Below are 16043 nucleotides of genomic sequence, written 5' to 3'. Positions count from 1 at the left end.
AGTCTTATTGTCATCTTAATTTTGAGAACCCCATGTTGTTGTTGTCTTCTTTTTTTTCCTTTTTTTTTCTTTGAGGTTTAGTTTACATTTTCATTGAAATTTAATAGTACTAGTTTATATTTATAATAGAACTAGGGATAAGCAATTATAACAACTATATAATATTTATAATATAAGGAGCATATTCATAACAATTATAAGGAGCACAATTATGTAACAATTATACATACTCATATTTTTAATATAAGGACGAACAAATTCAAAAAATTAATAACAATTGCTACTAAGCCCATGTTTGTTTGGGTATTTTTGGTGGTTGAGAAAGGATTCAATTAATTGAATCAACTACTTGTTTGGTTTAGGTAATGAGTTAACAATTACCCTTACTTGAGGGTAATTCAATCACTCAATTTGTTACCCTTCAAAATAGAGGAAAAATAAAAGAAAGAGAATCTCTTACTAGTGATTTCTTTCCATTGTTAAACCAAACACTCAATAAAATAATGGCATTTTGTTATTTGATTTTATTCCACCCTTTTATTTGATTTCATTTCCCTATTAATCTAACTCATAAAATAATGGCATTTTGACATTTTTAAATAATTTAAAATTTTAAAAATATACTACTATGTATTACAAGTGCAAAACAATACAAGCACAAAATATGAAACGAAAAATAAAAATTTTCGTGGAAATTTATTGAAACCAAGAAAACGAAATGCCTAGAATGTATGGAGTTGAACATTATTAAGTGTGAGGCCCTCAGTTTCCACCATTGCCGTGAAGCTCTTCATTTGACCATCATCCACAATAACTTGGATTTGAAGGTCATCATTGTCCTCATACTCGAGCTGCTCGTCTTTGATTTTGATAGCTGAAATCGTGGCAGAGTTACTGCAACAATCCAGATGAATAAGTTTGAGTGTTGGTATCTCACCAATGCCCCATGGAATCTCTTCCAACTCAGTTAACCAACAAAGAAGAAGCTTTTCCAGAATTGGGAAATGACAACTATCTGCATTCCAACAAATCAGACTACATTGATCAATTTTCAAGAACTTGAGGCGTTGAAATTGCCCATTAACAGGACTCCACGTGCCGTCCCTCCCGAGATTGTTATATTGTACCTCGAGAACTTCGAGTAGGGGTAACGAACCAATCATTGTCAGATCATCCCAATCAAAATCGATCATACTCAAGCTCAACTTTTTTAGCAATCTGGGAAATGTGAGTATCTCATTCAGTTGAGAATACATGTGCCACCACCTAATCTCGCCTCTCAGTTTGAGTGATTCAAGTTTATGCAAGCGATCAAGATTACACAAACACTCAATCAAGCTAGCATCCCATCCTTGCAATTCACGATTATATTCAAGATTCAATTTCTTGATATTGGGAATGATCTTGCACACATCCTCACTCAACCTCAAATTCACTGCATACCCAAGCGTCTGAAGATTTTCCAAGATTATCAAGTCATCTAGTCCATCGGGTTGAGGAAGATAAATTCGACCACACTTGATATGCCTAAGTTATCGCATCTTCCAAATTTCAATTGCTGCAACAACTCTCGAAGAGAGCGATAGTCTCCATGAAGAATTAATGATTAAAGCATGCAGATTCCATACCAAGGACACAGAACTAGGAAGATCCTCGCCATCATGTTCCGACAAAGCAAGGTAGCGCAAGTTAACACACCCAAATGATTCTTCAATTGCTATGTGACTTTGTGCATCCAAAACTCTCAACAATCCATGTTTATAAGCATCCTTGTGGAGTTCACATTCCATGATACTGCGTGCAAGTGGAAGTTTGGCAGTTTCCCTCCCCCGCGAAGCATTGTTATATACTAGGCGACGTTCTGTGCCTAGTACGGGGCCTTGAGTGATCACATGAAAAAACCCTTGTTGCTCTGCTACTTTTAAGCATAGGTCTCTTAAAAGATCATGAATATCAAAACGTTTTATCTTCCCAGATTTACTTTGTTTGCTGACTAATATCAGATTTCTATCAATAAGTTCTTTCAAGTAGTCCTCTGCAATCTCTTCCAAAACTCGGCCTCCATTTGATTTCAAAAATCCCTCAGCAATCCAAAGTTGGATGATTCTCGAGATATGGAGGTTCTCATAATTAGTAAGTTTAAGAACTCCAATATGAAGAAAGCAAGGCTTTAAACGAGGAGGCAAGTGGTTATAACTTGAAAACAATACATCTAAACTTTCGTCTTTCTGTTTTGAGTTGGGACTTGATTCTATATCTTTGGCAACATTCTTCCAATATCCTACGGTTCTAGGAGAATTTAGAAGACTCCCACCAATCACAACAATGGACAATGCTAGTCCTTTGCATAATTTAACAATCTCCCTTCCAACTTTCTCAAGTTCACTAGGACAATCTTCATTTTGGAATGCCTTCTTACAGAATAATTCCCAACTTTCAACCTCATCTAGAAGATTCTTTTGAAAGCAAGAAGAGCCACAATCGTTAGCCACATCTGACAACCTAGTAGTTAGAAGAATCCGGCTTCCACTTCCATTATCAGGAAAGAAACACCTCACTTCATTCCAAGCTTCGAAACTCCAAATGTCGTCTAAAATGATTAAATATCTCCTACCAGATAAAGTTTTATACAATTGTTCTCCTAATTCATCTACAGTTTTATTGGAGGATTTTCCTTGGCTAGAAAGTAGTTGTTGAAGAATTTGTTTAGCATTGTATTGCTGAGATACGGTAGCCCAAGCACGAATATCAAAGTGTTCGATAATGAGTTGATTAGCATAAATATGTTTGGCAAGAGTAGTCTTACCCATGCCGCCCATACCGACGATTGAGATGATTTGTCGATTGGATCGATGACCGGTGAGCTCATCGAGAAGTTGAATCAACTCATCATGAAATCCCACCATACAACTTTCTTCTCTGGTCTCGGTATACAGAGGTGTTGAATGCGTGGGTGGTTGGTCCTCTCTCAATCTCTGTTTCTCCTTCAACTCATTCGCCTTTTCGATGATAGCATCCATGTCTTCAATTATCTGTCGCAGATAGTCAAAATAGCTGAGGTTTGATTCACCATGAAATTGATCAACATCTCCAACTGCAGCTTCATTTTTCTCTTGAATTGCCCTTTTTCTCTTAATGAGCTGCATGAAATTGATCCAGCATCCACCTCCAGCCACATGAGGTGCAGGCTCTTCAATTGCTTGGTTGGATCCACCATGAAATTGATCCACATCTCCAACTGCAGGAGCATTTTTCTTTTCAATTGACGACTTTTTCTGTAGATACAACGAGAAACTCAAAGCTGCTTCGCGATCATCAGCAGAAAGAGGAAGAAGTACTTGATTGACGATGTGTGATTCAATCATGTCTTCAGCCGTATGAGCTGCTGATGCCATTAGGCTTTCCAGATCTTGTGCTTCTTCACTACCTCCACCACCATAGTTATAGGTCTCTATGAAATCAAGCAACAAAGCAGCCTTTTCCTCAAGAGATTGAATCTGATTGTTGTGGAAAGAAGTGGAAAGGTTAGGATGATTCATCATCTGCTGAATATTGTTCAAGAGAGAAATAAGAGCTGCATAAGCTGCCATCTCAAATTAAACTGCAGATTGTTTGGTTGAAAGAGCAGAATATGTTCTAATCTTTTTGGTTGACTTTAGTGTTTGGAAGAGAAACAGCGCAGAGAAGAAGATGAAAACCTGATTATGATTAATTACTGGTAGTGTTTTAAATATATTATTTTACTAAAGGTTATGCGCAAATTGTGTTGGATTAATATTGTATATATTATTTCCATCGTCGTTTTCAATATTACAGTCGTTAATATAGTATATGAGTTTAGCAGAAGGACTGATATGATATCTGTGAATGCAGTGAATAGATGAAGTGAAATTCTGTTCATTTATTTGCTCTGCTTAGAGGCACATGTCATCTTTCTGATCTTCCCCTAGATTCTAAGCTCCATTTCAAGACACTAGCAGACAGAACGTGCGTTGCACGTTTAACTAATGTCATTTTATATGTTGAAAGTTAAATATATAGATATTATTTTATAGTTTGAATTATTTGTAACTGTATCAAATCCAATGAGATAACCCTCAATAACTAATTTTTATTACTATTATTTTAATTTAGGGACGAACATCTAGACGTGTGTAATTTTAATCTATAATATATGTGATGCGTGGCGACTTCATAGCTATGCATATGCGTGTGCAGATTCTAATCCAACTTCGAATCAGGCGTATACTTCTTATAAATAAAAGTATTAGTATTTATTATGAATTAAATTATGGAGTAATTTTTAGCAAAAGTTTGAAGTTCAAATGGATTGTCACGCGATGTTTTCAAATGTAATAATGAATTAACAATCATACTAAAAAATGTATATTAAAATCAACAAATATTTTAAAAATTAAAAATGCATATTGCTATCTCCAAAAACAACAATAAAAAAAAATTAAATTTTGAAATTCCAGCTGCATGTCGAGTATCTTCAACACAATGCGAATCAATTGCATCTTTCTGATTCTTCATGATTTTGTTGTCGTGTTAAACTTGTAAATATACTTTTATCGATGCATAATAACAATATATAAAATATTTTTAAAATTAAAAAATTACCTGCGATCAAAACTTGAGTGTAGACAACATTTTTTGTCTTGTATCTGTTGTGGTCGGCTTAATCAACACTTTAGTAGTAGACATTGAAGTTCCTCGTGATAGAGCAACATATAATTGTCCATGAGAAAGCTTCTTGTGCAGATACTCATCGTGCGTCTTGAAATTGTTTGATTTCATCAACTTGATGCAGCTCATCATCTTGGGTTATATGAACTGCCACCTTATCATGTCCCTTATAGATATATTTATACAAATACTTAACAGTTGTGATACCAGAGCATACCTCGACATTAATATGGCAATTGTATCTGGACAATAGATGTGCATTATATGGTACAACCCATTGGTTGTCTAAGTCAGCATTCCGAACACGTACAGTTGATCCATTTTTTCTTCTTCTGTAAATTGGATATCCATCTTTACCTTGTTGTGTGCTTTCACAATATGGTCGTGGATAATGGCATTTAATTTGCATTTTTCTTTCACCATACAAGGATTCTAAAGCACACAATATGGTCGTGGATAATGGCATTTGCATTTTTCTTTCACCATACAAGGATTATTTAGATTTTGCTCTCTACAAGGTCCATGCATCATATGTTTTTTCACCAATTTAAACAATTCAGAATTGTTTTCTTCATCGGGAAGTTCGGCACTTACAAACTTATCTATTTCACTTATCGTATTCAACTTATAGTCGGACTTGAAAATTATCAACATGTGGATATGTGGTAACCCTCTCTTTTGAAATTCAACTACATCAACATGTGCAGCTACATGTCCAAAAATTTTCCTCTTGAATAATTGATCTTTCAAGTCTTGCAGTTTTGCTCGAAATACTCGTGTAGTTAAATCTGGACGATCTTGAACTGTTTGACCATCATATAATGCTTCTTGTATTTGATAAAAAGTGATTGTGCATCCACTGCCCGTTCTCTCCTTTGTCATGGTCCCGATCACCCTTATCCAATCCCAATACATGCCATGGGTTTTAAGTTGCTCAGGGTGCTAGCTGCTTTTGGAGTTCGATTTTACGATATCCCAATTGAAATTTTGAAACTTGTTTGTCTGCATTACCTTTCCCTTAAATGCAACAGGGAACTCCCTCCTTCCATATCCAACCTTTTTCACCTTCAATTCTTGATTATCAATCCACATATATACATTAAAAAGAGTGGAGTTCAGCCTTATATGCCTGTGCAAATTTGGGACATGCAAGAACTAGAACATCTTGAGATTTGGGGAAGGGACATACCAACCCCTAATACTGATGATGATGCCTTGAACAAACTCATGACACTTAATTGTGTGAGTGCAAACAGTTTTACTAGGGAAGTTCTCAAAAGAATTCCTAATTTAAAGAGATTAATGATTGAAGTGGAGTTGAAGCCTTATGATGATGATGATGATGATGATGATGATGATGAAAGAAACCCATTGAGCTGCTTGGGTTATATCTCCCAACTCCTGAATCTAGAGAAACTCTCATATTGGGTTAATAATCCTGAGATAAAGTATGAGTGTAATACGATTCCTCTTTCAATGTTTCCATCAAGTCTCACAGTGTTATTGTTGTCTGGGTTAGGGGGGTATCCTTGGAATTATATGAATGATATTGGTTCGCTGCTGCCAAATCTCGAGATTCTCATGTTATATCAATATGCATTTCGAGGCCCAGAGTGGGACATAACACCGGGGAGTTTTTTGAAACTTATTGAACTTTAAATTGAAGACACCGATATGGTGCGATGGAGACCTCAACGTGGAAGCTTCCCGGAGCTTCGTAGACTAAGCATGCAACATTGCTACAAATTACAACAGCTCGATTGGCCGTATGACCACTCTTCGATAGAGATCATTCATTTACGCAAGTGCAATCCATTAGCTGTCGCTTGTGCCAATGAATTAAAAGACAAGTTTTCCTTTGACCTTTTCATCGAATCTTCTTTTTGAGGTCAAGTGAGTGTGCAACTTGCCTAACAGGTTAGTCTTAGTACTTTGCAATATTACGCCTTAATGTTTCTGTTATAGTCACAGTGTTTGATATTGTCCATCTATCGATTTTCAGGTAAATAAAAGAGCCGATCGAAGGATTTTGTCGATGATTATGAAACCTGAGTGCTGAATTGTGTTTGTAACCAAAATTGTTTGAAAGTTGGATTAGTGTGAAAACATGTTTTACAAGTGAAGGGTACGTCGTCGTTTTGCAGTTCAGCCTAGCTTATGTTGCTTCTGAATGGAGAGTTGCTTCCCCTGCCGTAGGTGAGTCTCTAACTGCTCTCTGCGTTGGATTTTTTAGTTTAAGAATTTCTTCTTCACAAAATATTCGAATCAAAATACTATAAAAATATTTTTTGATATATAGCTTAAATTTTTAAGATTGTGGCAATATGCTAATTAATTTCTGGCTTCATATTTCAAATTTATGAGATCCCTTAGTAGAAACTCATCAATGTGAACATCTCTGTTGAGATAAAATCCCTGTTGAGTATTTGGATGAGCTTTTTCCAATAGTCTTATTGTCATCTTAATTTTGAGAACCCCATGTTGTTGTTGTCTTCTTTTTTTTTCTTTTTTTTTTCTTTGAGGTTTAGTTTACATTTTCATTGAAATTTAATAGTACTAGTTTATATTTATAATAGAACTAGGGATAAGCAATTATAACAACTATATAATATTTATAATATAAGGAGCATATTCATAACAATTATAAGGAGCACAATTATGTAACAATCATATATACTCATATTTTTAATATAAGGACGAACACATTCAAAAAATTAATAACAATTGCTACTAAGCCCATGTTTGTTTGGGTATTTTTGGTGGTTGAGAAGGGATTCAATTAATTGAATCAACTACTTGTTTGGTTTAGGTAATGAGTTAACAATTATCCTTTAGAGGGTAATTCAATCACTCAATTTGTTACCCTTCAAAATAGAGGAAAAACAAAAGAAAGAGAATATCTTACTAGTAATTTCTTTCCATTGTTAAATCAAACACTCAATAAAATAATGACATTTTGTTATTTGATTTCATTCCACCCTTTTATATAATTTCATTCACTATTAATCTAACTCATAAAATAATGGCATGGTGCATGGTGCTGTCTCCAAGAATTATTTCGATTACTAACTACGGGATTATCTTTTGTTGCGCCTCACAGCATAGTGTCGAATGCGTACAGTATCCGTTTTTTAATTCCTACTTATATATGTTCAATCAATGACACTCGAGCTCAAGCTTGAACTCGGGTGTCATTTGCAGCTTACTCTACACATTTCGTTGATTATTTGCTCCATGATTCCTTAACTCGTACTTCTAGAATTTTCAGAACAGTTCAAAACAGGCCAGCAGGCCGATGCTCATGAATTCCTTTCTGCGACACGGAGTGTACTAATGGGGTGTCATGGCCATGGGGATACACTCATCAGAGAAGTGTTTGGTGGCAGTATTTTAAACAAGGTATGATTTCTTATCCTGTTTTGTTTGTAACTTGCAATGTTTTCCATTATAGTTTTCCATTATAGTTTCTTTATTATTTGCAGTACAAATGTCGTGGATGTGGTAATTTTAAGGAACATTCAGAGAACATGTTAGACCTGCAATTACCTATTACGAACGGTGCTGTCTGTTTCTGCGATTTTTTGAAAGATTACACAGAAGCGGAAATACTTGACTATCGCTGTGAAAAGTGCGGGACGAATGGTAAAAAAACCACGCACAGCATTCAGCTGGATCAGCTGCCCCGTATTTTGACCTTTCATCTTAAGAGAGTTCATGGTCAGCAGAAAATCACAGGAAAACTGACACTTCCATTGGAATTGAACTTAGCTGAATTCACAGTTACACAAAATGTGAGTTTTCTTTTAGCTTTATTGTAGTTAAATTTTGTTGTTGTTGTGTCCCAATGACTCTTTCTGCTTGTTTTGCAGGTGAAGTGTGTTTATAATCTTTATGCTTTTGTAGTACACAAGGGGACAGTGGAATCAGGTCACTACTATAGTTATATACGTGTATCTGCCACTGATTGGTATAAATTTAATGATGAGAGGGTAATACACTGAAAACTCTTTTATGTTACTCTGTTTTGTAAATTCATCTATATTTGATAGCTGACCAGTGACCACTTGTATTTGTGCAGATTAAACGGGTAGATGTAGATCGTGTTCGCGTCCAGGAGCCGTATATTATTTTCTATGCCAAGGAGGGAACTCCCTGGTTTTCAGAGGCCACGCAAGGTCACAAGGCATCTACTTCATCACAACCAGCAGGGGAGACTTCAAAAAGGATGAACTCATCATCTACTTCATCATCTACTTCATCACAACCACCGGGGCCGGCCCTGAGGGCGGGCGGGCATGGGCGACGGCCCAGGGCCCCAAAAAATTGAGGGCCCAATTTTTTTAATATATCTCATTAATTATAGGCTTTATGTATACTAAAAAATATTAGATAACATAATTTATTGTCAAAAATTCAAAGTTCAATTTAAAATCAATTTCTAATTAATTTGATGATAATTTTGTAACATAATTTTGAGGGCCCAAAATTTTAAATATATCTCATTAATTATAGACTTTATATATACTAAAAAAATATTAGGCAATATAACTTATTGTCAAATTTATGGAGTATTAAAACTTCAAAGTTCAAATCGAAATATAAAATTATGCTGACAATGCCAGTTACTGACTTACTGTTCTAAAATGAGCTTCTTAAATTTAAAATTGTTGAAAACGTATTTGAGATCGTCAATGTCCCTAGAGAGATTGAATGATTTAACAATATCTATATACATATATAAAAGCTCAATCACTTTCAAAAATAATAAGTTAGTTTTCCTACCAAAAATCACCTTACTATTTTTTTTTAAAAAAAATTCTTTCTATTTTTTGTATCAATCTAATAATAATAATAATAATAATATAATATTCATACAAAAACGTACTAAAACTTTAATAAATGTAAATCATATTAGAAATTCTACAAAAATGTAATATTCATATATATATATATATATATATAATTATTTATCTACAAATTTATATTTTAAGCTAAAGAGTTCTAAAATGAAAAAATATAAGTTTAATCTTAGTAACTGCATTAAATTGTTATAATAAAAAATTTAAATATAAAAATAATACTATATAGTAAAAATATAAAAAAAAATAGAATAAAATAAACAAATTTTAAAATGTTATGATTCTTGATCATGACAAATTTTAAATTTCATCTTTGCTAGGTTGTATTTGTTAATTTTATCAAAATACAAATTTTAAAATTAAACTATATATTCATTAAATAATATATATATATATATATATATATATATATATATATATATATAATATATGCTATTAGTACTGTGTATATTTCAGTAGAAATTTTGTATAAGTTATTTTAATATAATGTGTATATATTATATCATCTTTAATTTTGTCATGTATGAACGAAATTAAAATTCAGGGCAAATTTCAGAATGAGCTAAAGTTTATGTATTTATATTATAACTTTATATAGTTGAAAAAAATAGCAAAATTAACTAATAGTTTGTGAATTTACAGTCAATTAACGCCTCAAAAAAATATATATTATGAAATGCAAATAAGTAAAAAGTAATTAAAAGTTCCAAAAATCCTTTCAAAACTAATAGAAAATTTGAAAGAAAAATATCTAGATATTTGGGTGGAAATTTTTTAAATAGATAATAATAATCGTTAGTTAAAAAGGTTTTGTCAAGATCTTGATCATTCATTTTATATCCTCCAATTATAAGATGGTTTTATCTTCATTTTAATGCTATTATCTTTATTAGAGCTATTTTATATAATAATATAAGTAACTTATAGAATTTTATTTTCTAAATATAATATTCTAAAAAATATAAATTTTTTTACCGTGCATCGCACGGGAGTAATACTAGTTATGTATAGAAAAAGAGATTAAGAGATTTTAGATAACATGCAACTAAAAATGCTAGATAAAGTCATTTTTTATAAGTAATGGAAAATTTTATTTTTCAATATATTGAGGGCCCATTTTTATAATTTCGCTCATGCCCTGATTTTTCTCAGAACCGGCCCTGACAACCACCCATGAACAGGTCCCTCTCTGAAAGCTGCTTAGCCATTTTTGAACTCGAAAGAATGAACTTATATTTGGAATCAACTCATATCGCATGTGGTGAACTTCAAAAAATGTCAAACTTAGTGAAATCTATCAAAGAGGTCTCTGGAACGTTGAGGAAATCAGGACCCTATGCAATTGCAATTGCAGCCATCTATGTTTGTGTAAGAGTTAGGGAGTTGTTGAAGAGGGGATGAAAAAGGAGCAAGTAGCTGTTAAGAATCACTCCTCCTTCCCTTCCCTCTTTTCCTAATGTTGCAGAGGGATTTGATATGAGTTGTACTTTGGTTAATACTATATTGGATTTGAACAAATTTTATCATCCCAAATCTCTCTGTCTCTCTCTCGATAATACACATTTTTGTGAGTTATTGAACTGGATCAATTCCAGTTGCAGATTTTATAATAAAAAAAACGCGTTCATAATTTTTATTTCATCTATATAATTAAAGAAAAAAATTATTAAGTCAAATACAAATAATCAATTTAATCTACACTGATTCTATTTCAATTTGCATGTGCATGCTGTAACCTAACCACTGTGGAACTCACAAATTTCATGAAGGGTAATTTTATGAGTGGATTTTGAAAATAGCCACTTTTATATAGTAAAAATAAATTTTACCCACTAATATAAAAACTTAAAAAAATACCCACAGTTACCATTTTACCCTTACATATAAAATTTTTACAAATACCCACGAATTCACAACTAAAATAAATTTTGGTTGTGAATTCAAGCTTTAAAACTCGAATTCACAACTGAATAACAAGTATTGGTTGTGAATTCAAGTTTTAAAGTTTGAATTCACAACTATAAATAGTGTTAGTTGTGAATTCGCGTGAATTCACAACCCACACTATTTCAAGTTGTGAATTCACAACCGATAAAAACTTGAATTCACAATCAACATTTTTTCAAGTTGTGAATTCACAACCAATTAAACTTGAATTCACAATCAACACTATTTCAATTGTGAATTCACAACCAACGCCGATAATTCAGTTGTGAATTCATAAACTTGGTTGTGAATTCAAGAACATTTGTACAAAATTGCGCGATTTTCATCAATTTCTTCAATCTGTGATCCAATATACTTAATATTCAATCAAAGCAAAGCTTATGCAGAAAATTTATTACATTTCATTTCTTGAAACGAAATACATTGCTCGTAAACATCGAAAATCCCCAAAATAAGAAAAATTTGAAAAAGCCCCAAGTTCATCTCAAATTAGGGCACGATTTCCCCAAATCAATTTATTATTAAGCAATTATTAAACACCAATCCATCAATTCAAGCAAAAGCTTGAATTGTCGCCGGCCGGATTGAGTAGAAGAGAGAGAGAGAGAGAGAGAGATTCGTCAGATCTGGAGGAGAAGAGAGTGAGGGCAGCGGCAGTGGCTTGCTGCGGTCGCCGGAGATACAGAGAGGTTGGCGGCGGTTTTCGCTGCTACCGTCGACTATTGAATCGTGAAGAAATGAGGCGAGGGAGATGTCGAGCGGTGGCCGTTGTCGCCGGAGAAGAGGGAGGCGCGGTGAGATCCTGCTGGAAGAGAAGAGGGCGGCGCTGCTACCGTCGACTTGCTGGAAGAGATCGATTTGTACCACGGTGAGATCCTCCGCCCACCAATTGGCGGCCGCGGCGGCTCTGGCAGCCGGATCGGGTGAGGCGAATCGGGAGTCCCTACAGGCGACGAGCATGGTGGTGTCGATGCAACGGCCGACCAATTTGACCTTTACCGCCGTGGGGAAGAGGTTCTCGGAGGAATGCAGGACGGAGACCACGCCGGCGCCAGCTCGTTGCGGCAGATAATTCTACCATTAACGCCGGCGAGGGATGGCGGCGGCTATCAGCCCAGAGAGAGAGAGAGAATAGAGTGAGAGAGTGAGAGAAAGAGTAGAGCGAGAGAGACGAGAGCAGAGAGTGAGAGAAAGAGTAGAAGTGAGGATTTTTTTTGGAAAATTGCAAGTATTTAAGGAGGGGTATTTTAGTCTTTTCACACAAAAAGTGGGTAAAATTTTAAGTTTTATTTTGAGTGGGTAAAATTTATTTTTGTTATAAGAAAGTGGGTACTTTGATATATTAACACTAATTTTATTCCTTTATATAAAATAATAATATTAGTAGTTTTAAATTTACTTTTTACTTCATAATTCATAGCCCTCAAATTAAATATAATTTTTTATAGTTAAATTAAATTGCTCTTTTTTTGTAGCCCCAATCACACACATATGCAATTCACGCAGAAAAACTCTTAACTTATTCCACAGCCAAATTAAATCTCAAACTATATGCTCCATTCCAGAATGAAGAAATAGTCAAACTTGTTATTGAAAGTCGTAGATGCTATTCATCAATTTATTCAATTGATTTTTTTCCTCCGCCATCTCTTTCTCTCTGTGTTGCAAAGATTGCCCGTCGATTTTTGTTATTATTTTTTGGGATAAATACACTACATTGTTCCAGCGTTTAATCATTCTTTATGGATGCCAATTACTAGGCTGTAAAATTATATAATGAGATTTATAAAACAATGCACATTTCCATATTTATAATAGAACTAGGGTTAAACTAAATTATTTAAGGAGCACATTCAAAAAATTAATAACAATTGCTACTAACATGGATTCAAATCCACGTCCATGGTAGAATTATTCTTCTACGCTCCATTACACCTCCAGGTAGCATATTATATGCGAGGCGATGTTCTGTGTCTAATACATGGCCTTGAGAGATCACATGAAAGAGCCCTTGTTGCTCACCTATTTTTATATGAACATACTGTATTTCATCTTTCCATTTCTACTTTGCTATTCATGTAATCTTCTGCAATCTCTTCCAAAACTCGGCCTCCATTTGATTTCAAAATCCCTCAGCAACCCAGAGTTGGATAATACTCGTGATAATTAATATGTTTAAGAACTCCATTATAAAGAAAGCAAAGCTGTAGATGAGGATGCAAATGATAATAACTTGAAAACAATACATCTTTTTGCCACCTTCAATTCTTGATTGTATGAATGAGAAAAGATACACAGTAATAAGATTTGGTAACCCTTTGTGGTCGTAGACCGTTTCTTGGTCGAACCACGTAAATCTGTTTTTATGATTGTTGCATTATTTTTTTGTTTCAAATCTTTCACATTTGTGATTAACTGCTGGGTTCGACAAAACTTGATTTGATGCTATTCATATGTCGAATTTCCTAAAAGGTTGAATATATGGTGGGTCTGTAATGACAATATTAGTAATATTAGTAATAATAATAATATTGAGGTTTGTAATTAACTAGTTTATGTGGGTGAAATAAATGTCTTACTTTTATTGTAACTAACAGTAAGAACGTGACGTTGAACACATGTGATTTTATAGCATGTAAATAAAATATATAGATATTACTCCTTCCGTCCCACGAATCTTGTGTGTAGGTAATAAAGTGATAAAGTATGCAATTAAATAGTTTTAAATAATTGTATTAATTAATTTTTTTTATTAAACGGACTTATTCATTTTACTATAATTGTAACTTTTAAATAATACGTAATATCGAATTTTGTAATATGAATTATTTAAATTATAGTAAGTGTTTAAATAAGAAATCTTATTTTACCTCTTTGATTGAAGAAAGATATTCATCTACATAGCACCCTACATATACCTCTGCCGCTTGATCAAACAGTGTAATGCATGCATTGCAATCGTCTTGTATAACATTTATTGTTATTCTGTATCTAGAATTATATTAGTCCAGGAGTTGGAGATGAAGTAGACAACTGCCATGTATATTTACATGTACAAATAGCTTGGAATTTGCGTGAGTCAAAAAATATATCATAATTATATATTTATGGATAGTTGTAATCGAATAATTAAGATATTATTTCTGATTTTTATATTTTTAAATATTGTAAGATCATATTAGAATTTCAATGAGACAAAATTATTAAGAGTAATATATTTAATTTATTATTTCTTAGACAATTTGATCAATAATTTTATCACAGATTTATTATTGGTTAATCTATTAATTTTATGTGATATATATCTATAGTTATTGATAAGACTTATAAATAAATATATCTATCCAATAAATTATATTTAGTAGAAGTAAGGACTAATAGATTTTCTAGAAAAATTGTTGTAAGAGATAATCTGTACTAATAGACCAAATTGTTGATTGGAAAATTTTTAACCCATAATGATACCTATCATGGATATGATTATAAAAGGCAAATCATTATCATTCCCCTTATGCTTTTTCATTTATTGGATCCATCTTTTTTTTTCTTTTACCCTTGAGCTTATATGAAAAAATTTCAATTATTTTCCAACCCTTTTCGTCAAAGCAACCACCAACAATCCAAATTCTACCCATTTTATATCATTAGTTAATTAAAAAGAAAAAGGTTAAAAGGTACAAAGTAGGCAAACTATAGAATCATATTGAATTTGGACACAATCAAGGTCAAGTGGCTAACAAGGATGACCTTAAGTCACTTCAATATTCATCTACTTACATTTTCAAGAGAGAATTCATGGCAAGTTATAGAGATCAAAACACAATGCTAAATTGATTTACATTCAAGAATAAAATGAGATCGTGATAATATGACAATCCATGACTAAAATCTTACAGGCTCGTTTTTCTTTTTTAAATTCTTGAAAGTGCAACATTTAGCACAAGTTCAAACTCTACATGCCAAATCCACATGTGATACACAACAATTCATCCCAAAATAACAATTTCATATCATCAACAACCATTCATCATCGATCACAACTTTTGTCACTACAATTAATCTCAATCAAAATAAAATGCACGATGAAGCAAAACAACAAAAACAACCTCAATCATTCAACTAAAATAAAACAACAAAAACCAAAACAATACAAACCAACATAAAAACAAAAACAAAAGATAAATGAGACAATTAATCCATCTTCTTACTCCTCTTCAAACTATTCCACGTGTAGAAGCCATTGTATGGATGTTGCTAACTCATATAATGTGCTCTTGATTTTAGATCGATCAAATTATAGAAATGATCAAGATTTGATGTTAATTTTGTTGTACATAAATATTTTTTCTTTAACTATTGGTAATAATACATGTCAGTTCATTCTGGCTGATATTACGGGAGATCACAATGATGATCAAACTGATGATGATTCACAATAGGTTCATATCTTAACAATTATTAATTTATAATATTAACAAAACATATATATTTATAAAAGGAATCTCTAAAAAATCGTTATTTTATTAAAATTTATGATTATTTAAACTG

The 16043-nt window shown here is 33.0% G+C and overlaps 2 protein-coding genes across 5 annotated transcripts; one reads left to right on the top strand and one right to left on the bottom strand.

Annotated features, from left to right (window-relative positions):
* Positions 1-1350: 1350 nt before the first annotated feature.
* LOC130994758 (putative late blight resistance protein homolog R1A-4) lies at positions 1351-3861 on the bottom strand. Its single transcript, XM_057919817.1, has one exon. The coding sequence runs from the start codon at positions 3588-3590 to the stop codon at positions 1533-1535; it is 2058 nt and encodes a 685-aa protein (XP_057775800.1). The 5' UTR covers positions 3591-3861; the 3' UTR covers positions 1351-1532.
* A 1666-nt stretch (positions 3862-5527) lies between these two features.
* LOC130994762 (ubiquitin carboxyl-terminal hydrolase 20-like) lies at positions 5528-9156 on the top strand. 4 transcript variants are annotated; one of them, XM_057919823.1, is made up of 6 exons: positions 5528-6606; positions 6692-6885; positions 7958-8088; positions 8172-8480; positions 8559-8678; positions 8768-9156. In XM_057919823.1, exons 3-6 carry the CDS (start codon positions 8023-8025, stop codon positions 9014-9016), a joined length of 744 nt encoding a protein of 247 aa, XP_057775806.1. In that variant the 5' UTR covers positions 5528-6606; positions 6692-6885; positions 7958-8022; the 3' UTR covers positions 9017-9156. The 4 variants fall into 4 exon arrangements, with proteins under 4 accessions (XP_057775806.1, XP_057775808.1, XP_057775807.1 ...); XM_057919825.1 differs by having other exon boundaries at positions 7949-8088; positions 8202-8480; XM_057919824.1 differs by having other exon boundaries at positions 7949-8088.
* Positions 9157-16043: the final 6887 nt, after the last annotated feature.

This window comes from Salvia miltiorrhiza, chromosome 7 (assembly GCF_028751815.1).
Source record: "Salvia miltiorrhiza cultivar Shanhuang (shh) chromosome 7, IMPLAD_Smil_shh, whole genome shotgun sequence".
Lineage (NCBI taxonomy): Eukaryota > Viridiplantae > Streptophyta > Magnoliopsida > Lamiales > Lamiaceae > Salvia > Salvia miltiorrhiza.
The sequence above is the reverse complement of the archived record's forward strand: the minus strand, read 5'-3'. Positions and strand labels throughout refer to the sequence as shown.

Coding starts and splice junctions, on each gene's coding strand:
- LOC130994758 (XM_057919817.1), bottom strand. CDS start 3,590: ATGGCAGCTTATGCAGCTCTTATTTCTCTCTTGAACAATATTCAGCAG.
- LOC130994762 (XM_057919823.1), top strand. CDS start 8,023: ATGGGGTGTCATGGCCATGGGGATACACTCATCAGAGAAGTGTTTGGT. Junction 8,089..8,171: donor GTGGCAGTATTTTAAACAAG/GTATGATTTCTT, acceptor TATTATTTGCAG/TACAAATGTCGTGGATGTGG. Junction 8,481..8,558: donor AATTCACAGTTACACAAAAT/GTGAGTTTTCTT, acceptor CTTGTTTTGCAG/GTGAAGTGTGTTTATAATCT.